Source organism: Aythya marila (assembly GCF_965140915.1).
Source record: "Aythya marila genome assembly, chromosome: 24".
Lineage (NCBI taxonomy): Eukaryota > Metazoa > Chordata > Aves > Anseriformes > Anatidae > Aythya > Aythya marila.
In genome coordinates this window covers 350,898-378,163 of record NC_139065.1, presented here as the reverse complement: position 1 = coordinate 378,163, position 27,266 = coordinate 350,898, and the positions used below count along the sequence as shown (strand labels likewise).

At 43.8% G+C, this 27,266-nt stretch overlaps 1 protein-coding gene across 3 annotated transcripts; it reads left to right on the top strand.

The window, feature by feature from the left end:
- Nucleotides 1–948: 948 nt before the first annotated feature.
- On the top strand, nt 949–27,266 carry HIPK1 (homeodomain interacting protein kinase 1). Of its 3 annotated transcripts, none has more exons than XM_082778341.1 (16): nt 949–1,265; nt 1,760–2,837; nt 8,917–9,040; nt 10,645–10,764; nt 12,115–12,201; nt 13,058–13,242; nt 13,493–13,655; nt 13,978–14,200; nt 15,087–15,208; nt 16,727–16,861; nt 19,395–19,534; nt 19,713–19,895; nt 20,456–20,671; nt 20,919–21,157; nt 21,542–21,678; nt 22,632–27,266. In XM_082778341.1, the coding sequence occupies exons 2-16, from the start codon at nt 1,762–1,764 to the stop codon at nt 23,115–23,117; spliced, it is 3,636 nt and encodes a 1,211-aa protein (XP_082634467.1). In that variant the 5' UTR covers nt 949–1,265; nt 1,760–1,761; the 3' UTR covers nt 23,118–27,266. The 3 variants fall into 3 exon arrangements, with proteins under 3 accessions (XP_082634467.1, XP_082634466.1, XP_082634468.1); XM_082778340.1 differs by having other exon boundaries at nt 19,392–19,534; XM_082778342.1 differs by lacking the exon at nt 16,727–16,861 and having other exon boundaries at nt 19,392–19,534.

The following is a 27,266-nucleotide window of genomic DNA, read 5'->3' as shown; positions in this document are numbered from 1 at the left end:
GTGGAGCTGATCTTATGCTTGCTTTCCAGGCTTCAGTACCAGTAAAAGATGGAAGTGTAGGGATCAGACCATGTGCAGGGCTATGCTCCTCACCCCACCAGCAGACAAGAGCTGCAAAATTACATGGGGGAGGAGGAGAGAGAGCCTGGAGAGCTAAGTTCCCCCCCCCCCCTTCTCTCAAGGGATGAGTTTCCCTGAGCCCAGGGCACAAAGCATGTAAGGCTCCCGCAGATTTCAAAGGGCTTCAAGCCAAGCCCTCACCGCGGTGTGTTCTGTACTTTCCTGCTTTGGCGTTTATTGTAAGTCTGAAGAAAATAAGGCTGAGGGAAATGCAGTCCTTCACAAAGGAGAGAGGCGTGCCCTCGTCAGGTAGCAGAGCGGTGAGCTGCTGAGTAGCCTGTTGTTAGGGAAAGGAAAGTTTTATTTCTTGAATCTCGTGTGTGAACACACGCATCACTCGTCCCGTTTAACACAAACCAGCAGTGCTGTCCCATCCGCAGCTCCTGCTGGGCACTGCTCGCCTCTGCGCACTGCAGCGCTGGTGCTGCCCCAGCCCAGGGCTGGCCCTCGGCGAAGGGTCACGCTTCGGGTGCTGCAAGGCAGAGCCCGCCTGCAGACCCCCGACAGACCCCGGGCTTCCCGGCCCCGGTGGATCCGGCCCCAAGGATCTCGCAGAGAACCCCTGGGTAACACACACGAAGAGGAAGGCCGTGTCTGACTCCTAGACCCGACCTGCAGCGTGCGGCTACAACCGCGGCACCGCGGCCTCGGCTCTCGCCGACCCCTCGAGGCGCGCCCCAGCTGCGGGCCTGGGCGCTGGGCCCGTCCCCGCAGCGCCCCCCCGGCCCCGGTCCGGGCCCCGGCGCTTCCGGCGCGGCGGGGGCGGGGCCGCCCCTTCCGCCTGGCGCGCGGTCACGTGGTCGGGCTCGGCGCTCGGCCTGCCCGGCCGCTCGGGGCTCGGCTGCCTCAGTCTGGCGCGGGCGGCCGAGGGGCCCGGAGCGGCGGGAGCGCAGCGGGGCCGCGGGGGGCGCTCGGGCCCGGGCGGCGGCGGCGGCGCGAGGCGGGGGGGGCCCGGCCGGGCCGTGAGGGCGCGGCGGAGCCTGGCGGCGGCGGCGGAGCGGCCTGGGGGCTCCCCCCGGCGTGCGCGGGCCGAGCGGGCCGGGCCGGCGGCCGCGGCGGGGCTATGATGCGCCCGCTGCGGGGCCCCGCACCCCCGTGTGTCCCCCAGGCAGGTCCGGCCCGCGGCTGAGAACCCCCCACCGGCGGTGAGTGCGGGCCGGGGCCGGGGCCGGGGCCGGGGCCGGGGCCGGCCGAGCGGCGGAGGCCCGGCCCCGCGGGGAGCGGGACGCGGCGGGGCGGCGCCGCGGGGGGCGGGCGGGGGCCTCGCGCCGGGGCCGGGCCGGGCGGAGCGGGCCGCGAGCGGGGCTGGGCCGCGGGCCCGGGGGAGAGGCCAGCGAGAGACCCCGGCCTCGCTTTCCGCGGCGCCTTCCCGCTTTCGCGTCGTCTCCCGCTTTGCCGCGCCGTCCTCCCGCCTGGCGCTGGGTTTGCCGTGGCCCCTGGGACGTTGGGCGAGGAGCTCCGCGCCCTTCCGCCTGCGGGCGGGGAGGTAAAATCCCGAGGGTCTGCCGGGAACCAGCGGTTCACAGCACTGCCTTCCTGGGTGTAGGGCCCTGCGTGGCGCTTAGGAGAACGCTTGCCGTTTTGTGCCTCGTTCCTTTGCCCCTAAGTAGGCCTAATGAGTTCGCTTCTCCCTCCTCAGGTATGGCCTCACAGCTGCAGGTGTTTTCCCCTCCGTCAGTATCCTCGAGTGCCTTCTGCAGTGCCAAGAAACTGAAAGTGGAGCCCACTGTCTGGGATGTTTCAGGACAGAGCAGTAGTGACAAGTATTATACCCACAGCAAAAACCTCCCGGCAGCTCAAGGGCAAGCTAGCTCATCTCATCAGGTAGCCAATTTCAGCGTCCCTGCGTACGATCAGAACCTCCTTCTCCCTGCTCCTTCAGTTGAGCACATTGTGGTTACAGCAGCTGACAGCACAGGCAGCAGTGCAACAGCCTCCTTCCAGAACAGCCAAACCCTAACGCATAGGAGCAACCTTTCTTTACTGGAACCGTACCAAAAATGTGGATTAAAAAGGAAAAGTGAAGAGGTGGACAGCAACGGTAGTGTGCAGATAATTGAGGAACATCCACCTCTCATGCTGCAAAACAGACCTGCGGTGGGTGCTGCGGCCACAACCACCACGGTAACCACGAAGAGCAGCAGTTCCAGTGGAGAAGGGGATTATCAGCTGGTCCAGCATGAAATCCTGTGCTCTATGACAAACACCTATGAGGTCTTGGAATTCCTGGGCCGTGGAACGTTTGGGCAGGTGGCGAAATGCTGGAAGCGTAGCACGAAGGAGATTGTAGCCATCAAAATCCTGAAGAACCATCCTTCCTATGCTAGGCAGGGCCAGATAGAGGTGAGCATCCTCTCTCGTCTGAGCAGTGAGAACGCTGATGAGTATAACTTTGTTCGCTCCTATGAGTGCTTTCAACACAAGAATCATACATGCCTTGTATTTGAGATGCTAGAACAGAACTTATATGATTTCTTAAAGCAAAATAAGTTCAGCCCGTTGCCCCTGAAATACATCCGGCCAATTCTGCAGCAAGTGGCTACTGCCTTGATGAAGTTAAAGAGCCTGGGTCTGATACATGCGGACTTGAAGCCGGAAAACATCATGTTGGTGGATCCTGCTCGCCAGCCCTACAGAGTGAAGGTGATAGACTTTGGTTCAGCCAGCCATGTTTCTAAAGCAGTGTGCTCCACTTACCTGCAGTCACGCTACTACAGGTAAGTACTGGCACGGTGCCTGCTCTCAGAACGCCGCGCTGGCGGAGGAAAGCTGATCCTGATCAGTGTGCTAAGGGTTCGCTTCTACACGTGCTTAACTCTTCTGCCATTAGGTCCAGTTCCAGCTGGGGGGTGGAGGAAGGAAACGATCAGCCTGTTCACCATTCTGCTTGTTTCCTGGAGATCTCTTTGGCCACTTGCATGTAAATAAATAGAACTTCTGCTTTGCAAATGCGACATAGTGTACAGTCCGGTACCTACCTCTGACCCCAGATTAGTGCAATAAGTTGATTTACCCTGTCACTAGTTAGTGATGATGTGTGAAGCAGCAAACTGGGGAAGCAGTATGCTATGAGTAAGTAGTTTATTTTGGATTGTTTGCCGTGATCTTAATTTTAGCACGGTGACTGCAGTCGTTCGGAAGATACAGAAGCCGAAGGGGTGCCAATTTCTTTTTGTCCTGGTCCCACCTTCATCTGAACTCACTTCATGAGCACAACTTCCTGGATTAGCCCTTGATAAGTCATGTTTTCATGAGACCTGTAGTTCTTTTAAAATGAGGATGAGCTAGATCTCTGTTTCCCTTAGTGAAAAGTGGAAATGGTTTTTGCCTTACTGCTATCTAAAAATTAAAAAAGTATATAAAAATTCTTATTCTGTGGGCAAACCTGTTAAAACTCGGAAATTGATTAGCTGGAGCCACCTGTGCTTTTTTCTTTCAATTATTCCTAAAGTTTGTTTCTTAGGATGTTTTTTAGTATAAAGTATCTGTAGACTTAGGGCTGCAGAGAGAACTGGCATCAGAGGGCTGCGTGTTAGTGGTTGCTTTCAGCGTGCGGCAAGTTCACTTGACACAAGTTAACTGGTATCTAGTCCTTCCAGCTGGGACAAGACAGCATTCAGAACACTCCACCCCATCCTGTCTCTGCACTGTTTGATGTCTTCCCCTAGCTTCAGTTTAAAGCCCTGGCTTGTTGTGAGCTTGTTCTGTTTGTTCCTTGTACTCCCTGTATCCTCGCCCCATTTGTTTTGTTTTACTTCCACTGAGTACCAGCTTTCTGTGCTGTTCGTTTCATGTGATACACCCGTTTTTTAATCCATTCCTAATGATCCTCACTCAGCTGGTTGGCCCCCATTTTTTCAATTGTAAACTGTTTTTTGTAACTGCAATTTTCTTTTATGCACTGTGACTCTGTTAACGTGCTTGCAGTCCAAAATGCATTATTAATTTTGTTGTTGTTGCACTGAAAGAGATTACCACTGATCAAGAGTCTGCTCTGTCTGACTTGCAGCAGATGCGGGCAGAGCAGTTTGGGGAGGCATACAGTGCTTTCCCGTTTGTAATATCACACATGAAAAGCAGTCTGGCTGAGGCACAATAGCAAGGGGTGATAAGTATCTTGAAGGGGCTGCCGGGAAGGAAGCTGCCTGCTTCACCTCTGTGCTGAGCGGAGCTCAAAGCCACTTCCTCCTCCCTGCCGCGGGGGGACCGAAAGGCACGGACCCTGAGATTAGATGGTGTTTAAGGGTGTCGGCTCGACCGAAGAATGCTGTGATGTGGAAATCTAGTATTTAGTGTCATAGAATTAGTGTGATGGTGGTGGTTACTAAAATCCATATTCTGGGAACTTACGGAGATGATGTAGAAACCAGGTTATTGTGTGAGATCTGGGTTGCTTTAACCATATGCACGTTAGTGTTGAGATGAGTTTGAAGTTTGATTTTTTTTTTATTTTTTTTTTTTTTAATACTGTGAATAGGAAATTGATATAGGCCACTTTTTCATTTGGTTTTCTGTCAGACGTTAAAGATAAAGTTTATGTGTTCTGCGTTTGCTTTTTTGCTTTTAATACCTGTTACTGGACTTAGATAACCTCTGTCTCCTGTAGAGAGACAAAGTCAGATACTATAAGGTTGAATTTTCTGATACATATGTACCCTGAAGGAAAGAAACATTTCTTTATTAATTATACTCTGTGCTGCTGAACACTAAACAGTCTCAGTTTGAATGAAACTTTGAGCTTTGAATAGGTCTGTAGGAAAAAATGCAGCCTCTTTGCATATTTAGGGGCCATTGCTTTATGGTGCAGCTTTTTCAGTACTAGCTAAATGTGCTGCTCCTCTGCGTGGGCTTGAGTGATACACTGATGGAATGGGGGATGCTTTGCTCTGCTGTCTTCAATTCACTTATTCATGTGGAGAGTTTTGGCTGAACTGTTTGAATTCTTCATACTGAAGCATTATTTTGAAGCACGTGCCTGTCTTCATTTAATTCTTAACACCTCTACTTTACATGTCTTTAAAAAAAAAAAAAAAAAAAAAAGGGAGAAGCTTTGGGCCATGCAGTGGCAGCACTGGAAGCCACTGCGGTCCCTTAGCAGCTGCTTTGCTTCCCTGGGCTGCTGACCTCCAGGGGACAGCTCCTGGAATCGCGCAGTGGTTCGGGCTGGAAGGTACCCCTGGAGGTCGCTTTGTCCAACACCCCTGCTCCCTCCCAGTTTTGGTTGTACTTCTGGTAGTCAACAGCTTTCTTTGGTGCTGATGGTGCAGCTGGGCCATGCTTCCAGCTGGGCTGCAGTATGGGGTTTGTCAGGCAGACGTGTTGAGGCTGAGGCAGGTTCCTCCTTTCCACAAGCATTACTGGTGCTTCTGCAGCATGCCCCATCAGGAAGGGCGGTTTTGCTGCCGTGACATGGTTGACTTAGTGTGAGAAGTGCCTGTGAAGAGTTCCTTGGCTCTAAAGCCTGGTGTGGGTTCAGAGTGGCTGCCTGACTCTGGCAGTCACTCTTCTATGCAGTGACCGGCTTCTGGGGCCTGACGTCTATCAGCAGCAATTCCTGGGCTGAAAACCAGAGTGTACGTTCCCTGCATCAGGTGCAGAAGGGAATGGATGCTCCTGTCCTCCCTGTGGAGGAGAAACAATAGAAGGAAGCGGGCAGCTTGCAGAAGTGAAAAGTCCCTGTAGGCTTCACCTTCCTGCTGTTCAGAGCTTTACTCGTGACATGCAAGCGCAGCCATCACGTGTCTCGCTGCCAGCCCTACCTCTGATGCTTCCCGTGGGTCAGTTCAGGAGTCCCTGAGCTTCGAGTCCTGTCTTCAGTTCCTGCCCCTGAGTGCCGAGGGGGCTTGCCGAGCGGAGTACTGCCTGTTCCTTACCCTGCTTGGGCTGCGTTCCCTAGTTCTGTCCCAGTCATGTTGGCCTGGGAAGCAGCCGTGAGTGCTGCCAACTTTAACTTTCTCTGCTTGCTGATGCGGCTTTTGAGCTGTGATGGTGTTACTCGCTGCCCTGCTGGCTGCGGTTGTATAATCTCCATGTTACCATCCTTCTTAACAGGGAGGGGGCTGACAACCTCTGCGTAAACATGGCATGGTTTGCAATGCTAAAACTAAGTCTTGGATTTTTCTGCTGCTGCTGTGAATCCTCTCTTCTCCAAGAGTACTGAGCTTATTTGCTAGCCTTGGAAGTCAGAGCAGACCTTTGCAAGCACAAATGCAAAGGAAGAATGTTTGATTTCATATTTCAAAGAGCTTAAGACAGTAAAGATCACTTTAATCTTTGCCAGCCCAGCTATGAAAGTGACCTACGCCTGTTGTCTTGTTTCAACTCACATCTCATAAGGCCGCTAATTATAGCAGTGTTAAAGGAGATGATAGAGACTCTTATTTACCAGCTCTGTCCTGGAATCAGAGTGAAATCAAGTGGCCTGTGAGAAGTTCATTTAAGTTCCAGGGAACAAAATGCACAGAACTCAATTTACTATCATTCTGGTATTGAGGTTTCCAATATGCAAGTCTACTCCAACGTGTCGTTAAAGACAGACAAACCATCACATTCAGCCTTGATTGCCAGTAATCTCTCTCTCCGTTGGAAGGGCTGGGATTTTTTCATGGGCTTGTGAAGGATCAGCGTGTTCTGCATGTTCCACCAGCCACTTACACTGCACATTGCTGGGCAGTCCAAACCAAGGGAACTTATGCTTGCAGCCTTCCTTATGTGATGGTTCAAGTCCCCTCTGAAGTGGAAATTCCTGTGTCAGTAGGAGAATCAAGAACACAGACTGTTGGTGATGATGGCTGGTAGACTGATGGCGTTTTGAAAACCCTGCGTGCCTGCATTGTACTTCTCTGCTTGTGAAGGCCAAAGGACTGCAGAAATGGATTCCTCCTGTTAGCACGTGTTAGCCTACAGAGAGTTGGATCTGTTCTGGCATAGTTCTTTTACAATATAAAGCTTTAGCTGGAGATTTGGAATTAAAATATCAGATATTGACCATATTAGCATAATCATATTATAGTTCACATATGCAAAACCATTCTAAAGTCAGCTAGTGCCAGGGGTAGAGGAGCAAGAAGGTAGAAAGAGGTTACAGTCAAGTAGAGCAGGAGAGTGGAAGATACCATAGCAGGGAATGGAGTGAATGTCAGAATGTCTTGGCTAAATTAACCTGTAGTAATGAGAATAAAAGATTATTGTGGCTCTGTTCTTGAGGGGCTCAGACATAAGAACTTCCTTGCTTTAAAGCTGAGCAACAGTGTGTAGGTGTGACCTCACTGCAGCAAACAGTTGGTTCAACTCCCTGTCATTTTTGATAGCTCTTACAGTTTCTCAGAGGCACTGCACCTGAGCAGCTGAGTACATTTATTTTGGAGACTGGCTAATGGTAGTTGTGTACGGGCACCTAAACCAGAAGCTGTATCTCTGTTACTATAACCCAAAGGGTGATTGATTAATTGGAGAGTCACTTCTTGCTGTGACAGCTGGGAGGTACATCCAGGGTGAGCAGTTGAGGAAGGTATTGGATCTGTTGACACCTGTGTGTTACATGAACCCTGTTTCAGGATTCTGTAGGAAAATCAGAATGGGTTTCCTTTTTTTTTTTTTCTTTTTTTTTTTTTTTCTTTTTAAACAACAAAAAAAAAACTTTTTTTTTTTTTCTTTTTAAACAACAGAACATAACATACAGTCTAATACAAGAAATGGCATGCTAGCCTTAGAGTATGCTACTGAAGTCATATCCAGAAAAGTATGTGGCCTGTAGTTCAGGACTTTTCTGTCGTCTTTTGATGTTGTGTTAGTTATGCATGAAGAAGAGCGAGGTTTTAATATTTCCTGTACTTTCCAGAGTAAATTCCCATACCGACTCACATGGTTCTTGCAGCACTTGGGTTTTATGCTATATGCAAATGTATGACCAGAATTTAGCCTGACAGAACAGCATCAGTTTGTTTCAGAACAGTGTGTAGGTGAAGAGTTGTACTACATCATTTTGTGTTCTGAGTCAGTTCCAGACAAACCTCCCTGCAATTCCAAACTGAGAATTAGGAGGTCCAGGAAGTGGATCCTTCCTGAGTGTGAGTTTTTTTCCATCACCTTCTGGTGAAGGCTAGGCCAGACAGGTAAATTTTGCATTAGGCATGGTTCGGTGCACAGAACCTGTAACACAACCTTGCAGAGCAGTCACAATCTCTAGCTGCGTTCTCCTTGCCCGCTGTCCATTTGTTCGTCTTGAAACTCTCCAAAGAAACCCTGACTGAAAAGCAGACAACAGAAACCAGGCGTATCTCTGAAGAGCTGCTTTCTCTGGCTCTGCGGATGCCATTCTTTTCCACATGCAAGTAGGCAGCTGCTTCCCTGGGGTAAGGAGGCCTTCAGAGGAAAGCCTAAGCACAGTCTGCCAGAATTGTTCTTCCAAGTTCTGTTAGGGTAGGCTGCGTGCAGTCTCAGGGATGCCTCTCACCATACATACTGTCACGTGTCATCAAACCAGCTATTGAAGGAGTAACTTCATATCACATTTGCATAAAGGCCAGCTAGGACTTTTCCGCTGTTCCCACCTATGAGTTGGAGGGCATCGTGGCAATAAACCAAAATCAACCGTGCTGCTAAACGATAAAAAGATTGGCATTTGCTACGATGCTTGAGGAAAGATCTTCTGCTTTGAGGTGCATCCCCTGGTTTCACATGGCTTGACTTGGAGGTGGATGAGGGAAGGAGAAACATTACCCAGAGTAATTTTTAGGTATGCTTTCTGAGCCAAAAATTTTACTTCTTTTTTTTTCATCCTTTTGTTTTCAACAGAGCTCCTGAAATCATACTGGGTTTACCGTTCTGTGAAGCTATTGACATGTGGTCACTGGGCTGTGTGATAGCTGAGCTGTTTCTAGGCTGGCCTCTGTATCCAGGAGCATCAGAGTATGATCAGGTAAGAGCACACGATAGATGTGCGGGTGTTCAAATGAAACCACAATGATCTGTGCCCAGACCCTCTGAACCCAACATATCCTGCATCAGATTTCATCTAATATAAATGAGCTGTTGTTTGTCATCTTGAGTTCATTTTCTGTCTGTGGTATTCTGAGTGTTGGTTTGTCACTGCACAGTTCTGTGTGTTTTAACTGGAGTTGAATGTAGTCATCCAATATAGAGTCAATTTACAGTTAACCCCCTGGCTTCCAAACCCCAAAGCTGTTGAAATACATTACTGTCAAAACAGAAGTGACGAGTGTGTTCTGACTTGAAACACCCTCTATAATTTCACCATGAGGGCAGTTTTTCCATGTGGAAACAAAGCAAGCCTATCATTCCTGTCCTGTTAGTACCTACAGCGGCCCTCATTTTTAATGCAAGGTGTGGGCCCCAAGCTGTCTCTGAAATACAGTGGCAAGTGGCTGTAAAGGCATCTTGAGCTAATTATTTCGTTCCGTGGATACTTAGCATTATTACCTGGGCTAGTCAGTTGCCTATAAAAGGACAAAATGTCTATATGACAGTCTTTTTGATGCTAATTTTTCCACTGTGGTTTTTATGGTGGTGTCTTTTGACAACGCTTGGTATAGTTTTCCTTATGTGACAAAACACAAAAGTAAGTTTTCAAACTTGGTAAGTTTTTGTTATATCTTCCTGGCACTGTAAATTTCCAAAGGAAGCATGGTGGTACCTTAATGAGCAGAGTGAGTTAGAAAATAACTGAGGTACACCATGGTGGTTTCCTTGCACAGTGAGTTTTGTGTAATTCTGAGAACCTTATCTAGTCATGTAGGTGGGTGGGGAGGAGGTGCTTTTTCCATTGCTTAATAGACAGGATTTTGCAGTCCTTTGTGAGGCAGCATGAGGTGTGACTTCATGTAGTAGATTTTGATATCCAAATTGCCTTTGAAAAGTAAGGTTGACGTTTTTCATATTTTCTGAGGTTTCTGGAGCAGCAAATGAAGCTCACGCAGAACTTTCGAGAGGGCCTCCAGGAATGAGTTCGTGGCTTTGAGAAGGGGTTTACAATTATTGTTTAAAAATCCTTTGCCTATAAAGCCATAGTTAGGTCTCATAAAGCCAGCAGATTGCTTAGCTGAGCTAAAGTGTAGATAAAAAAGATACTCACCTGCAGGTTCTTTAGGATCCACAGTGGCATAAGTGAAAACTGAATCAGTAGATTCATAAGGATCACAAGTGAGTTTAGTGCCCTGCGATATTCAGTTGCTTTGGCACAGTGGAATAGGAGAAGTTCTGCAAATAAGAAATGAAACACGCTGAGGGAACTATATATGAAAATCTGAACAAGGCCTTGTTACCTTAACATTGTGTTTCCCGTTCTCATTTCTGTAAATCAGTTTCTGTTATCACTTTTTTTTTTCCTTAAGCTTTTAGACTCTTTTTGGGAGAGGGTCATGATAAAGGAAATTTCAGTTATCTGGACATCCTTTATTTACAGGTTATTTCTTATTACCTGTGAACAAATCTGTCTGATCATTACTCCATTAGCTAATAGCTCATTTTACTGAGAGTCCTCATTCTTTTTATTTTCTTTCCTAGATACGTTATATTTCGCAAACTCAAGGCCTTCCAGCGGAGTATCTGCTCAGTGCGGGAACGAAAACAAGCAGGTTTTTTAACAGAGATCCAAATTTGGGATACCCACTGTGGAGGCTAAAGGTTTGTCTCTTTGATTACTGATTCTGTTTTGTTCATTGAGGAATCATAGAATGTCCCAAGTTGGAAGGGACCCATAAGGATCATCGAGTCTAACTACTGGTACCACACAGGTCTATCCAAAAATTCAGACCATATGACTGTGAGAACACAGTCCAAATGCTTCTTAAACTCTGACAGTCTTGGTGCTGTGACTACATCCCTGGGGAGCCTGTTCCAGTGTGTGACCACCCTCTCAGTGAAGAAACTCTTCCTGATGTCCAGCCTGAACCTCCCCTGTCACAGCTTGACACTATTCCCTCAGGTCCTATTGCTGGTCACTAAAGAGAAGAGATCGGCGCCTGCCCCTCTGCTCCCCCTCATGAGGAAATTGTAGGCTGTGATGAGATCCCCCCCTCAGCCTCCTCTTCTTCAGGCCCCCCACTAGTGACCATCAGCCAGCCTGATGCGGTCACATTTACCACAACCCTTTGAGCCCTCAGCCAATTGCTCACCCATCAGATGATGTTTTTGTTCAGCTGTATGCTGGACATTTTGTCCAGTAGGATCCTATGGGAAACTGTGTCAAAAGGTTAACTGAAATCCAAAAGGATCACATCAGCTGGTTTCCCTTGATCAACTAGATGGGTGAGGACTTGATATAAATTCACATCTAGTCTTAATGTGCTGTGAAAACATTCTGAGTATATTTGAATGTTATTTCAAATCCAATCTGTAGCTGACTTGTGTATTGCATTCCAGAAATTGTGCAGACCTCCTAGTACTCATCTAACCATAGCAGCTATGAATGATAGCACCAGCAAAGAGTGGGTGTTAAAGTAACTGAGATAATGGTTATTACCTATTATGGTCTGCTCAGTCTTGGTGAAGTATGTCATCTTGTTGTCATCTCCTGACAATACTGAGAAAAGTAGGGAATACTTCATGGTGGTGGTTTTTAGTAACAGAAATGTTTGTGTACTGGCAGAGGACAGGAAAGAATCAGATGTACACTTGATTTAGCTCTAAAGCTGAGCTTCCAAAGGGAGTTTTGCCTTTCCTCTTTGCAAATGGGGGACTTAAAAACATTTATAGCCTTTTCGCTTCCTAAACGAGAAATCTTCACATTAGCGCTACCTAAGGAAACCTTGAAGTGAACTGATCCAATTGGTAATTCAGCTTTGACAGTGGCTAACGAGTGATCTAGTTTGACAGATGTGAACCCATGGCTTCTTTGGTTTGGCACACTAACATAAAATTTATATTAAAGCAGGCAAAAGATTACCTGGCTCAACTCTTTTCTTGTTGCTTTTTCTTTCTTTTATCTCAATTTATCAAATCTCAGTTTATATTAACAAATGCTTTATTTTATAGACCCCAGAAGAACACGAGTTGGAGACAGGGATAAAATCAAAAGAAGCACGGAAATATATATTCAACTGTTTGGATGATATGGCGCAGGTGTGTAGAAATATTGTAACACACAGATAACTCATTTTAAGTACTTAGATTATTGGGGTCTCTAAAAAGGAGGCTTCTGGGCAGGAGCAGTTGTCTTCCACGTGCTGTTGAAAAAATAATGTAGTTTTGCCATGGAGCCAACTTGCATCAGAAATCACTGTATTGAAGACTACAAAAATATTAATTATGAAGCTGTTAGAGATTTCCTGTTCTTTCTTAGGCTTTGATCTGGTGGTTGTAACAAGTGTGCTTAGCCTGCATCACTAGAAGTAGTCTAGCTGCAGTCAAGTAGTAGGAAAGCTAAGCACCTGCAGATGTGTTTATAGGATTAGGCCTCTTACTGAGCTTTGGAGATGTCAGCATGCTGACAGGAACTACAGACTCTTCTGTTTTTTTCATTATGTTTTCAGAGGTGAAAAGGAGGAATATCTGAGTGTTTTTAATAATGAGGCCTTGCATCTTAAACATACCAGTATCGATTTTCTCTTGCTTTTGTAGCTATTGTCATGGCTTGACATTTGTGCAGAGAATGTAGGATCTTGCCATTCTGATTTGCTAGCCTCTTACAGCCCTGCAAAATAGAAAGGGCATATTGCCAGGCAGTGGAGAATGAAGCCTGGTTGCTGTCTGTTGAGCAGACCGGCTTCTTATTGAGCTGAGGGTTCCATGTGTAAGTTTGACTTCAGCTTTTAGAAGGGGCAAGGGAAAAGTTGCATGATGGTGCTGTAGTACCTAAAATTAAGCTGGCTAAGAGACAGAAATGTTTAATAACTATTTCTGCTTGATATGAAGTTACTGAATTGTTAAGCAGCAGTGAATGTGATGTTTGCTTAACTACTGCAATTTTGTTTTCAAGGTGAATATGTCTACAGACTTAGAAGGGACTGACATGTTGGCAGAGAAGGCTGACCGAAGGGAGTATATTGATTTGTTGAAGAAAATGTTGACTATTGATGCAGATAAGAGAATTACTCCGCTGAAGACTTTGAACCACCCATTTGTTACAATGACACATCTACTAGATTTTCCCCACAGTAATCAGTAAGCTTCCTTAGGTTGTTTCTTTTGTTTCAAGAAGACTTAGTAGAAACACAGAATAGCACACGTCTACTTTGATGCTGTTTTTTGCAGTTCCTGGCTGATCTGCAAACAGCAAAGGCATGTGTAAGGAAAGGCATGTTCATAAGCTTCCTCTTCATGTTTTAGGACATAGTTAGAAATGTCATGTCTCAGGTATATTGTAGATAATATTTTTACGTATCTCATATTTTCCTTCTGTCTTCTGTTTCAGTGTGAAATCCTGCTTTCAGAATATGGAGATCTGCAAACGAAGAGTTAATATGTATGATACAGTGAATCAGATTAAGAGCCCATTCACGACTCATGTTGCTCCTAATACAAGCACAAATCTGACAATGAGCTTTAACAACCAGCTCAATACAGTACACAATCAGGTAATAGCATCTTGTAGCTGTTTTATATTAACTGAAGAAAAGGAGCAGCCTTTTCTGCAAAATACTATATTTAATTTGTAGTCTTGTCTTGAAGTGTAATTTTCCAAAACTCAAGCCAAGTCATTCTCTTCTTCAGCTAATCATATTGACCTGTCAATTCAGCAATGTAAGTGAAGTTGATGAAATTTGTGTTTTTTCTTATGTTTTAGGTTTTTTACTTAAAACTTTTTCCTAGTGCTTTTTTCACATTATAGTCTTGACAGTTCCTGTTTGTTTTTATAACAAGGAGGAGTAATAAATCTGTAATATTTTTGTTTTCTAGGCCAGTGTATTGGCTTCCAATTCTACTGCTGCTGCTACTCTTTCCCTGGCAAACTCAGATGTCTCCTTGCTGAACTATCAGTCTGCTCTGTATCCATCATCCGCAGCACCAGTTGCAGGAGTGGCACAACAAAGTGTTTCCTTGCAACCTGGAACCACCCAGATCTGCACACAGACTGACCCATTCCAGCAAACATTCATTGTTTGTCCCCCTGCTTTCCAAAGTAAGTTGAAAAATCCTTTGTACGGTACTGTTGTTTCAGTTAGATGAAAATGAGAGGTTGTGATTAACACTATATAGAGAAAGTACAGAGTGCTGCTCTGTGCTTGTCGCTCAATGCTCTTGCATCAGATATAAATGCAGAATCAGGTCAGACGTGTGTAGACAATTTGGTTCTCTTCCAGGTCATGCTTAAACAGGTGACAGTATCTTGCCTGCCCAGGTTGCAGTCTTTCTCTGGTTGTTCAACCAGTTTTTCCCCCCAAACTGAACGCAACAGCATGACTCAAAAAGCAGCGAACAGCGGAGTCAGGCCCATCTGAAAACAAGAAAATGTCTTGCTATGTTTTTTATGTCAAGAGTGAATATCTGGTCTTCAAGCCAGTTCACAACCATTGATGCAATTGTGTAGCGTGATAAGAAAAATAAGAAATAAACTGTCACAGATGGCAAATAAATAAAGTTAGCACAAGCATAGCTCTGTTAATCCTGAAAGTTCTCCATTCATGTTCATACCTGGATTGTGCTAATATGGAGTATTATTTATGAAGTGGGAACTGCTAGTGTGAGGCAGGAATTTTGAAGTTAGTCTAAAGCAACACAGAATTAATGTCTGTTATCTTGCACACCTGGATTGTTTGTTTCTGAAAACAAGACTGCAGACTTGAACAGAGCTGAGCATTTGAGGGCTGATTGTCCATGATTGCCCTGTATTAGGGCTGCAGGCACATTTACTTCAGCTTGTGTTTTACTAGTAAGCTTTTGTTAAAGGGAACAGCTTTTCTTTTTCATCATCTGACCATGTCTTCTCTTACCTGGTGGGAATTTGATTTGGGAATAATAATAATTAAAAACAGTTTAGTTTAGCTGTGATTTATTCTGTCCCATAGCTGGACTTCAGGCAACTACGAAACATTCTGGGTTCCCAGTTAGGATGGAGAATGCTGTCCCAATTGTACCACAAGCACCTGCAGCACAGCCATTGCAGATCCAGTCTGGAGTTCTCACCCAGGTAAATAAATAAAGTTCAGAGAAAACTGCAATTCCTACCACCATGCAGGAGAACTTGACTCACCTGGTGTTTGGGGCGAATGCTGAGGGTTCTCAGAGCACTGAAAGGTTAAATGGAGATCACTTCTAAGACAGTGTTTTCTTGTTTGTTTTGTTTTGTTTTTCCCCTGGAATATTTTAAGTCTAAACTATTTTATATCATGTGCTTCCCTGTTTGTAAGGGATTGATTTAATAACAGGAATAAATGTGTGCTTTCCATCTGTTAACAACACTTTTGACACAGCTGTGCACCGCCTTACAGATAGCAGTGTACACTATTGCCTACATTTCAAAAATAAGGCAGCAAAATTTAGATGAAATCTATTTGAGAATTGAGATCCCAGAAAACAGAGATGGTAGCAAAGATAACGCATGTTATGACTTCGTCTTTAAATCAATGGAATTATTTCTGAATTCTCAATTGGTTGCATTGTTTGTGTGAATCGAGCTGTAACAATGACATACCTACTTCTGTTTGCAGTTTAAATGGCATGCGATATCAAAATTCACAGGTCACTCTAAAAAGATGTTTAAAACATTAGTAAAGTGTTGTAAACTAAAATGTGTTTATTTAAAAAAAAAAAAAATCTCTAATATATACTGAGTGCCCAGTCATTCCCAAGTATTATTCACTGAATAATTGTAATTGCCTTTAATTTGACCATAGTTCTATTTATTTGCATAGTTTAAGTTTTTGCTGACGTTAACACATACTTTATTAATTTTACCATCCAGGAAGTATATTGTACTACTGACCTACTTGCAGAGGAGTAATTTTAGATTGTTCAGTCCAAATAATTCTGTTGGCATTCTGTGATTTCTGTTTTGTTTGGCAGAATTATACAGGTAACAGTATCCAGACAGCAGAATACGCTTGAAGGAAGCCCACCTGAATCCAAACCCTATTTTTCTTGAGAGTACAAATTGTAGACTATAAATGTAGTTTTAATTAGATGTTTGAGAGACTAATATTGGTAGTTTCTTGGTAGTTTCATTACAAGTAACTGTTCTTTAATGGTACAAAAAGACCTCTGGTGCCTTTTAATAAATGTCTTAGTTTTTCCAGGAGTACCGTATGTGAATTTGAAGGTATGATATTAAATACCGTGCCCTTCTGGGGGTGCAGTATGTTATGGCTTAGTGTAGTGTATTTAAGAGACAGTGTAACTTGCTCTCTGGGACCTGGTAAAATATAGCAGTAGCTGAACACTATCTCATATTTACTTCTCAGTTATGGTCATCAGAGAGATCCTGTTCCCAAATTCCCCATTCCTTGTGTTCCCCCCAGGGACATATAATTGCATAGTGGAACATGCCTAGAGGGTCTGAGTGTTGTTTTCACTGCATCCATTACAACTCTGGAATCTACTCAAGCACCATAAAATGCCAGTGAGGTGAAACCTTTTCTGGTCCTATTGCTGAACCCACTTATCCTGCCTCAGTACGTTTGTTTCACTCACTGCCTGATCTACATTTCAGGGAAGCTGTACACCACTAATGGTAGCAACTCTTCATCCTCAAGTAGCCACCATCACGCCGCAGTATGCGGTTCCCTTTACTCTGAACTGCGCAGCCGGCCGGCCAGCGCTAGTAGAACAGACGGCTGCAGTACTGGTAATTGCCTCCCTTGATTGTGTTCACTAACTGAGTTTTTGTTTTAACTTAGACTTGCAGAGGGCATGGAAGCATGTGCCATCTTGTGGCTGTGTTCTCGCTACATCTTAATGTCTTGTTGTTTTCCTCCCCAACATTGCTGAAGCACTGTCTGACTCTGATGTTTAGTGTGGCTCTGTAAAGAATCCAGATCCATTGACTATTACTCTTTACTAGCCTAGTAGTATAAAGCTCTTCTAAGCTAGGCTATAGAAGAGTTGTAATTGTTCTCGTTCTTTGCTTACTGTCCTATCTTTGCTTTTTGATTTTTGAATACAAAGGAATCAGCCTTTAGCTTGACTCTGCTACAGGTACCTGGATGGCCAGAATTTGAACTACTTGGCAAGTTAGCTACCTACTTTTGTTTTCAACACTTGAAAAGCTGCTTTTCACGTAGAAATGTTTCAGGTCATTAAGCACAGGCTAAAACCTCTAATAATAGCAAATTCTCTAGTGTATTGCTTTAGCAGTTGATTTCTCTTAACCTTTGTTCAACACTGACAGTTTTCTGGCCTTCTGTTATTTGTAGCCAATCGCAGGTAGCTTGCTTCATCCAGAAAAGGATACTGTTCTTCACAGATACTTTCAGTTCGTATGTATTTCTTGTTTGAAATTAAAGGTGAGCGTTAGTATTTAAAATGCCAGTAAGCTAGCTTGTAGGGTATTTGGAACAATTGGGAAAAAATGATGGGGGAAGGAAGTAATACACCTTTAGAAAGTACATGTTTTCAAAATTGTGCTCTTTGTATTAATTTGACACCTGCATTAGAACAACTTTGGAAGTGCCACAGAGAAGTCATTGTAAAACTCCAGAATCAGATCAGTGAAGCTTATGAAAACATTGCAGTACACTTCAGTGCTGGTATCTTCATGTGTCTTTCAAAGCACATTCCATTTCTTCTGTGAACCATGTTGTTTCTTGTGGCTTTAGTGGTAGTTTGAGTGTCATTTTCTTCCAAGATGGAGACCTCTCCTGAAGTGGAATTTGCTCGAGCCATACCTGTACTGAAATTAAAACCCACTCATTGAGTTCTTCTGAACCAAGTTAACCACTCCTTATTTCTGAGGATGGGAAGGCAGGAGAGTGGGGTTCTCCTGGGTCACAGCTCTGAGCTAAAACAGCTCCAGGGATGTATCTCCTTTCCTCCTCTTGAATTTTGATTGCTGAAAGGCTGCAATCTAGGCTCTGAAAACGGCAAGGGGTGACTGTAGCAGAGCTTGGGACACAAGTGAGATATTAGTGATGTTTTCAAAAGTGCACTTGGACTTTTGATTCAATAGGCAAATTAGATCTATTCTCTTGTGCATGTACAGCGGACTTGACATTCAGCTCCCCTGTACAGCAATGGGAGATCAGAGCCAGTTGTCTCCAAACTGTGAGCCTGGATTCTGAGTTTCTCTGGAACTTCCTATTTCTGTTTGGATTCTGGGAGCCTTTGGCGTGAATTTGCTCACCTTTAGTGCTTCCGACACTTCTCCCCTGCTGCTTCCCCTGAGTTTGCATTAGCCATTTGCTAAGCTTTGCATATTTTTGTCCTTCCTCTGTCAAAACAGTTCGTCGCTTGGAAGGCCCGATTTCTGCCTCTCGTTGGGAATTTAAATATCTCGCTGTATTAAACTCTCTGCTTTGTCTTGTGCAGGTGTTGGCTTTTGGAAAGACGCATGGTGTGACTTTTAACACGTTTCTCTTTATTTTTTTCAATATTATTGTTGTTATTATTCCGCTTATGTTGGCAGAGGTTTTAGCAGTTCTCTGCTTTGAAGGCTTCTTGTTTGGAACCGGTATTTGTAATACGTGGATCTGTTACTTGCAGAAATATTTTGTTTAAAACAGCGTGTTTTTATATTTTGCAGTTCAATCTGCAATAAAGAGGCATGTATTTTCAAAATCATGGGAATATTGTACTGCAGACTTCAGTGTTCTTTTCCAGAAAATTCTGTCTTCTGTTAATTTGAACAGGAATGTTAATAATTCTAACAAAAATATCTTCACGTATCTCCCATGTAAGTAAATGTACTGCACCTCAACTAAAGTAGTATAGAAAAGCCACAATAAGGGAAACATTTCCATGATAATAATGTTATCTCAGTTATCTCAATGTGAGACCTGTAATCCAGAAAAACAGAAAGGACTAAATTGGCTTCACATTTTGGAATTTTTCAGCAGAGCAGGATGCATAAGCTTACATGCAAAACAGTCCTGAACACTTTTGCTGCATCCAGCAGCAGCATGATATGTCTGCATTCTGCAGTACAACTTTTTCCCAGGTGACATCTGGGAAACAAAAGGTTAGCAAGGTGTCAGGAGAAGCTTGTTTCTGTTTTTCATGTTCTCTTGCTGTTCTGAGGCCTTTGGAGAAAGTGCAATGATGTGCCTTTATCTCTGCAAGTTAACAATCTACATGAGTGCATTTATTGCTTGGAACAAGTCTCTCTCTGTCTGTAGGAACCGAGATCTAGTAAGCCTGTGTATCTGTTTGCTGTTTTGCAGCAGGCCTGGCCTGGGGGAACCCAGCAGATACTGCTTCCTTCCACTTGGCAGCAGCTCCCAGGGGTTGCTTTGCACAACTCTGTTCAGCCAGCAGCTGTGATTCCAGAGACGATTGGTGGCGGCCAGCAGTTAGCTGACTGGAGGTAGGGATTACACAGGGTCCAATTCTATGCCCGTGAAAATACGTGCCATTGCAGTACTACCTGCACTGTTTCACCCTCCCCTTCAGTGTCATGCAGGAGCTCAGTGCAGCTGTGCCTACGCTGCAGTGCCTGCGGTGCTGTCATGGGATTTGGGTCTTTTTTTTTTTCTTTGCCTCAGGAATGCGCATTCGCATGGAAATCAGTATAGCACTCTCATGCAACAGCCATCACTACTGACCAACCATGTGACGTTAGCTACAGCACAGCCTCTGAACGTTGGGGTTGCTCACGTTGTTAGGCAGCAGCAGAACAGCAATGTTCCAGCAAAGAAGAACAAGCAGCCAGCGCCAAGTGCAGCCAAGTAAGGATTCATCTCCTACCCCTGAAGATACTGTGGGTGTGTTGTGGAGGTCACTTTTACGGTGTGGAAAAACCGTTCTTATGATTACAGAGTTATTGTCTTTGTAATGTTTGTGCTACAGTTGCTTTTAAATATGTCTTGGATAAGGCCTTTGTACTGTAGTCACTGTTTCAAGTGATCTTACTTCCAATGCCATTGTAAGGATGATGGTTGACCAAGTACTTTACTGTACTGGTCAAAGGGGGCTTTTATGCGTTCAGGATGTGTTGGTGTCATGACAATACAACTGACAGAACTACATCTGACTGACAAGAGGTGGCAGGTTTCTGATAGTGCTCAGCTGGATAGGTCCTGCTCAGAGCATTGCTAAAAGCATTTGTCCCTTCTGGGACACATTCCATGGCATTTTTCTGTATGATTGTATGAGGTTCTCTGGGTATTTCAAGACGTTTCTTTTTGTACGTGTGCTCCAGCCTGCTGAAGCCTAGCTGTCTTTAATGCTGGCGTTGATTTGTCCTGGCCTGCTGACACAGAAGAATACTGATTTGGTTTTCCTTTAGGCCCAGCACGACTCTAGAGACTGTGCCCACTCAAGTTTACTCGCTCATTGGGAGCAGTCCTCTGCGCTCCAACTCCTCCTCCTCCAACGTGGTCGTCCCAGTGCAGGAGCAGCACCAGCCCATTGTGATCCCAGACACTCCAAGCCCACCCGTCAGCGTCATCACCATTCGTAGTGACACTGATGAGGAAGAAGACAGCAAATACAAACCTGCCAGGTAGGAAGTTCATTTAGCAGTCCAGTACTCAGGAGAAATCAGACGAGCCCAAGTGTTGGGGAGAGTGGGGAATGCTATGCACAAAGCCACTGAAAAGGCTGCATCATGCCCACTGTATAATTTGTCTCTTTAATTAACCAGAATCACACTTGACTAGGAGGAGAGTATGAGATCTGCGAGGGAGATGTCTTGTGGGAAAAACTAGAATGTTTCTTGTTTTGTTTTGTGTTTTTTTTTCCCCCTGCAGTTTGGGTATGAAGCAGAGATCCAATGTCATCAGCTACGTTACTGTTAACGACTCCCCTGATTCTGACTCCTCCCTGAACAGCCCCTATGCCACAGACCCACTTTCTTCTCTCAGGAGTACAGGCGGTGCCCTGGAGCTGCCAAGCAGAGGGGCATCTGACAGCTCCAACTCCCGTACTATCATTGTACCACCATTGAAAACACAGCTCAATGACTGCATTGTAGCTACCCAATCTTCAGGTAGGTATGCTCTCATAGGTTGCTGTGCTCAGTAGTTTTTGCCAAGATTCAGATGCTGTCTCATCCCTGACAGCTTTGTCCTCACAATTTTGAATTGTCTGCATCAGGTCTTCAGCAGCTTGAAGTTTCATAGCTGATGTTTTGAGAATGCAAGCTTCAGTCTGTTTTTAGTTTGATACGTTTACCTTTCATCTATACCTTTGGCTACACATAAATCTGTAAAAGTTCCCAATGTTTTCTTGTACCATCAAATTTTAAATTAGAATTGAAGAAATGGCTCTGTTATGGAAGTAGGTTCTATGTGCTCTTCGGTTACCTAAGCTGGTTATCACAGTATGTGGAGTGTGAGGGGGAAGAAGGGATTAAGCTTTTGAAATCTTTCAGGCATCCTGAGCGGCACCAGTAAGACCAAGCCAGTGGCCTCTGTGAGCGGGCAATCATCAGGATGCTGTATAACACCCACTGGGTATCGATCACATCGTGTGGTAACAAATGGTGTGCAGCCTCTCAATCTCAGCCAGGTAATCACCGTGTGGCTTTTGCTGGCCTTTGAACGTGATGCAGTCAGTTGCTTTAGAAACACTTCATGGCACAGAGTGACTCCCCTGCGAGAGGATTCTCAGTTGCTACCTCATTAATTCTTAGAAGATGATTCTGTTCTGTGGCTGTGCAGGGTAGGGTAAACTTTATTGGAAGTATAGCTGAAGTTTCTTGGGCCAAAGAATTTGCTGCTGTATGAGAGCACAGGAGAGGGAAACACAGTTGTGCCTGTATTCTTTGTTTATACTCCCAGTCATTTCTGTCTTTCGGTGAGTGAATCTTTCTGCTCAGGTGGGAGAGGGACACCAGGATCCAGCTGTTGAATTTGAGTAGTGTTTAAGGCACTAAACAGTATGAGAAGAGGGGGATTCTTCTGTTCTTTACTTTTTTCTAGATCTCACAAAGCCCTGACCAGGAGATTAACCTTGAACCTAACAATTAGCACTTGACTTCCCTTAAAACCTTAGAGCCTGGTTTTACTTCAATTTGTGTTACTACTTTTGATGCTTGAGTCAAGCTGCGGTAGCCTTTTGGAAGAGAGGAAGCGATACATCTCCAGCCCATCTCTGGCATGGGGACAAGACAGGCTTTGTTGTTGTAAAAGGGGGCAGCCCTGCTGCCTCTAACTGACGTGCAGAATGGCACCTTGAGGAAGAGTTAACAGGCTGGGTCAATCTTAGAGCCTGCCTGCATTTGTACAGCCAGGTACTGCGGTACCCCAGGTGTGGCAGTTTGGTCTCACTGTGGAGGAAAAGTAACCTTGGTTTTAGTGGAGCTGCAGTAACCCTTGCCAAATTATCAAAAGGTGGGAAGGGAGTTTCTGACAGAAGTGTCAGTCCTGCAGCTAGAACCCAGGTGTTGATTGGGAGGCTCTGGCTGAACCCTTTCTTGCTCCCTGAGGATACCCCCTAACTTTTACTTTTTTTCCCTGCAGAACCAGCAAACGACAGTGCTGGCTTCACAGGAGAGAAGTGGAAATGCAGGCCCACGTAGGCAACAAGCTTATGTGGCACCCCTCACGTCAACTATTTCTCAGGCTCCCTACACGTTTCAGCACAGCAGCCCCGTGCATCCCCACCTGGCAGCAGCAACTGCAAATGCACACCTGTCCAGCCAGCCACATATGTACACTTACGCTCCAACCACTGCTGCACCACTGGGCTCCACCACCTCCATCGCCCATCTGTTCTCCCCTCAGGGCTCTTCACGGCACACCCAATACGCTGCACACCCTAGCACACTTGTCCACCAGGTCCCTGTGAGTGTTGGTCCAAGTCTGCTGACTTCTGCAAATGTTCCACCTGCCCAGTACCAACACCAGTTTGCTCCCCAGTCCTATATTGGTGCTTCCAGAGGATCTGCTATTTACACTGGATATCCGCTGAGCCCTACAAAGATCAACCAGTACTCATACTTGTAGTTCCTAGTAGAACACTGTCCTGCAATAGGCCTGAGAGATTGGAGAAGGATTTCAGGTGAACCTTTACCTGGTAATGACTGCCTGGCTTTTGTTTCTCCCTTCTCTGCTGGTATGTTGTTCAAAAATGTCTCTAGTGAGTTCAGTCACTGAGCAGCATGCTTTGTTACCAGTACGAGGGTCACTAATTAAGTTTTTAAAGTTTTACTTACTTTTTATAAATGCTTTTAAAAAGTTCATGGTCACACTTATTTAAAATTGTTCTGTTATGCTAATGAGAAGGGGAAGGAAAATCATTGTCTTGGAAGACAGATCCTGATGATTTTTTTTAACTTGGATAATTTAAACAAAAAGACTAGCAGATTATTTTTTCAGCAGCTTGCACAAATCCATATTGCCACTAAAAATGTAATGCACATTTATCTTGTTGTGTTGCTATGACAGTTTTAAAATCAAGTTTAGTGTTTTAATTTTTATTTTCTATTTTAATTTGTCTCTGACAAATTGCTGGCTCTGTAAAAGCCGTTACATCTCCATATATGTTACTGTCAAAGTTTTGTGTTTACTTCTGTTTTTTTGTTTGTTTGTTTTTTTTTTAATTTTTAAGGACTGGTAGAGACAGCTGCCTTGTACTAGCAACATTATATATTCAGGAATCAACATAAACCCTGAAATCTGTTTTTGTTTTTTCTTGAAAATTCTGCATTTCCACAGCATAGTCAAATTTTTATTGCATTCGTTGAAGAACTCTTAAGTTTTTTGAACTTTATTCAAGATCTCACTGTGTAACAGAGCTCAACATCTTTGCAAGGATGCTGTAGTCTTCAGTTGAGAATGAATAGTGCCACACTGCTCTAAAATTTGGTTTCTGCAGCATATTAGATGCTGGCCCTAAAACAGAGCTGGATTCCTTCACAGAAGCACAGGACTTTTTTGTTCTGTTTTTCTTAATATTTTTCTTCACATGATTCATTTAGGAGGGAGTTGAACAATTTAAAATACAATGAAACATCACTGTATTGATGTGTACAGCTTTTTATACTCCTGTGAGCGTATCCTCCTGGATATGTCAACAGCTACTTTAAAGCGCTCTTAATAAGACTTGTATACAGTACATGCATGTAGGAATTGAGGAAAAAAAAAAAGAGAAAAAAGAAAAAAAAAATCCAGATTTTAAAGTTTATTACTGAATTTAAAACTATTTTAGAAGTTTTGTATTGGTGGTGTTTTAATATTTTACATAAAATGAAATATGTACATATTGATTAGAAAAATATAACAAGCAAAACTTCCTGCTAACCCCAAATGTTCTGTCTTTGTAATCAAAATGTGTAGTGATTATACTTGAACTCTGTACTTAGTGTTTGTCTAATTCTTAAACGTTCCTGGGGATGGAGTTTGATGTATCCTTTGTATTTAAACCAAAATGAATTGATTCATGTTGGAATGTATGTGATATAATGCAATGGTTAGAGCTCATCACTGTAGCACTGAAAGAGGAGTAGAGCTTCATGAGAGAAAAGGATACCTTCTGATTTGTTTTGCACAGGTATGTGTGATGAAGAGTTGTTTGGTGTGTCCCCTTATTGTAGTGCCTTAAATGATGATGTAGTGTGAATAGAGTTTACAGTGAGCTTGCCTTATGAGGGACCAGCAAGCCCCCGTCGAATTGAAGCAATTCACTAAGCTTATCACAGCAAGAACAGCAGTATGTTGCATAGGTGCATTGTTCTCGGTTTTAATGCTATCATAAAAAGCTACATTTTTGTTTGGAGTGAAGCGATGTTCCCTTAAAGCTTTTCCTTGAAATGGCACATGTACTGTTAGATGTCTGTCAGTGCATTTCGAATAGGGTAGTGCTGGGAATGCATTGGAATGTTTAGTCTAATATTGCAGAAGTGATTAAATATGTGCAATCACTTTTTATTAGATTAGTGTGGCGTTACCTTCCCCCACGTTAATAGCAGACATTTCTTGTAAAATATTGCTAGCTTGGTGATAGAATATTTATACCAAAGAGAGCCTGCTGTAAAGCACATAATACCATTAAAGTTTTATAAAGCTACTGCTAATGTGGAATTGTTGGGAAGGTTTGTCAGCTGTATGCCTAGTTAGTGTGCAGAGGAAATACTCAGTTTTCATAATCAGTGGAGTTTTTAAACTACACTTTGTTTTCTTGGGTCCCTTGTACTAGGAATTATTTCTCATCTTCAGTATATAGGCTTAAGTATCTTGTCCAAGTGGATAATAAACTCGCTTGAGCGGTAGTATTACTGCAGCAATAAGAGGTTTTGGTAACCTTGAATCCCAGTTCATGTTCCGTCCCAGTGGAAAACAGGCCAGTTCTCTGACCAGTACGTGAAAAGGGCAAAATTAATTTCTGAAATTAACTTTTTTACTGATAGAGGAAAGTCTGGACTGACCTGAAATTGATGAACTGTTAAAGGTTTGGTATCTCCTTCATTAGAGGGATCAAGGACTTCTGAACTGGACAGTAGCATTAGTGACGTTGTTGTTCGGTGTATTTCTAGTCAGAGCACTTCTGTAAAAGTGAGGATAACCAACTGATCTTGCTATTTTATATCATGGGTGTAAACTATGCTCTTTGTTGCTGTAAGCACTTTCTTTTTTTCCATATTACATTGCTTGTTTTCAGTACTTACTGTGAGATACCTCTTGGGTACAGAGTTGTGCCTTTCCATCAAAAGGCAAAGCAAGTTCCAATTCTTGTGTTTCAGGAAAACTTCATGGCCTGTTTCACAACTAGTAAAGCGTTTTGTGTGCACTTGTAACAGGAAAAAAGACCGCTAGCACAATGTGCTAAAAATTTGAAGAAATTTCCCACTCCTCTGCTCCCACTTCCCACCAAAAAAAAGCAGTTTAAAACGATCATTAAACTCAGTCAAATGTATTCCCAAAGCACAGTATCATCTCTTGCACTGTCCTAGTTTCCAAAAGTATTGGAACAAAGAGGACAAGATGGAAACGACATGGGGAAATTGAATCATTCTCTACGTACAACACGTTGGTATCCCTGAAATTCCTCTGTGAAACACGGCATAAACCAGCCAAACAAAAAAGCCACCCCAGCAGGACCAGGTTTTCACCTCGGCACGCTGCCTTCACAAGCGTGGCAGATCTCAGTCTGGCCCCTGGTATGTGCTGCCCGATGTAAGTATATTGTAGTTGGCTCTAAGGAGACGCATCCCTTCTTCCCATGCATATACAGCTTTCAAATTAGTTTAAATAATCAACTGTCCTCATTTTCAGAGCTGCTACGCGTTTTGCAAAGAAATATGCTCTCTCTGGGTAGAAATTGGAGTACTCCTTAATCGCTATTTTTCTGAAATAGTTTGGGATTCACCTTTTGAATATTTGGCAACCACAGTCCCATCTAGATTCATTCATGTGATCCATGAACTGTTGTTAAATCAGAGTTGTTCCTGACCTGTATTCACAGCTGTGATAGCCACTGCAGAGGCAATGTCTGAAGCTTTCCTGCTTAGCACCTAGTTGATGGGATGCAGTAATTAACCTCTGACTCAGCAATTTCTTTTAGTACATGAAACTAAATTGCTTCTAAATGACAGGATTGGCACAGCCCTGCTTTCTTTTTATTTTATTTAAACTTCTGAATGGTGCCGCATGTCCACATGGTTGTTTGTTGCTAAACTTTATATAATGTGTGATTTCAGATTCAGCTTGAAATATATCTATCTCACTACATGTAGCAGTACATTATATGTAATGTTAGTATTTCTGCTTGAATCCTTGATATTGCAATGGAATTCCTACTTTATTAAATGTATTTGATATGCTAGTTACTGTGTAAAATCTAACTTTCTTTTATGGTTGTGCTCTTCCTTTTTACAGGCCGCTAGATACAGGTAGTTTCTGAATTACTGATCTATGTTTGTATTGCTGATGTACTTAGGGGGTATGTAAAAATCATTTTAACAAAAGAAATAGATATTTAAAAATTTAATACTAACTATATGGGAAAAGGGTCCATTGTGAAAACATAGTTTATCTTTGGATTCAATGTTTGTCTTTGGTTTTACAAAGTAGCTTGTATTTTAAGTATTTTCTACATAATATGGTAAAAATGTAGAACAATTGCAATGCATCAATAAAAAGGGTTAATTTTCTGTA

Bases quoted from the DNA above. Each gene is read 5' to 3' on its own strand.
- HIPK1 (XM_082778340.1), top strand. From the start codon at position 1,762: ATGGCCTCACAGCTGCAGGTGTTTTCCCCTCCGTCAGTATCCTCGAGT. The intron at 14,201-15,086 runs GTAAGTTGAAAA...TCTGTCCCATAG, and splicing joins TTGTCCCCCTGCTTTCCAAA to CTGGACTTCAGGCAACTACG. The intron at 20,672-20,918 runs GTAGGAAGTTCA...TTCCCCCTGCAG, and splicing joins AGCAAATACAAACCTGCCAG to TTTGGGTATGAAGCAGAGAT.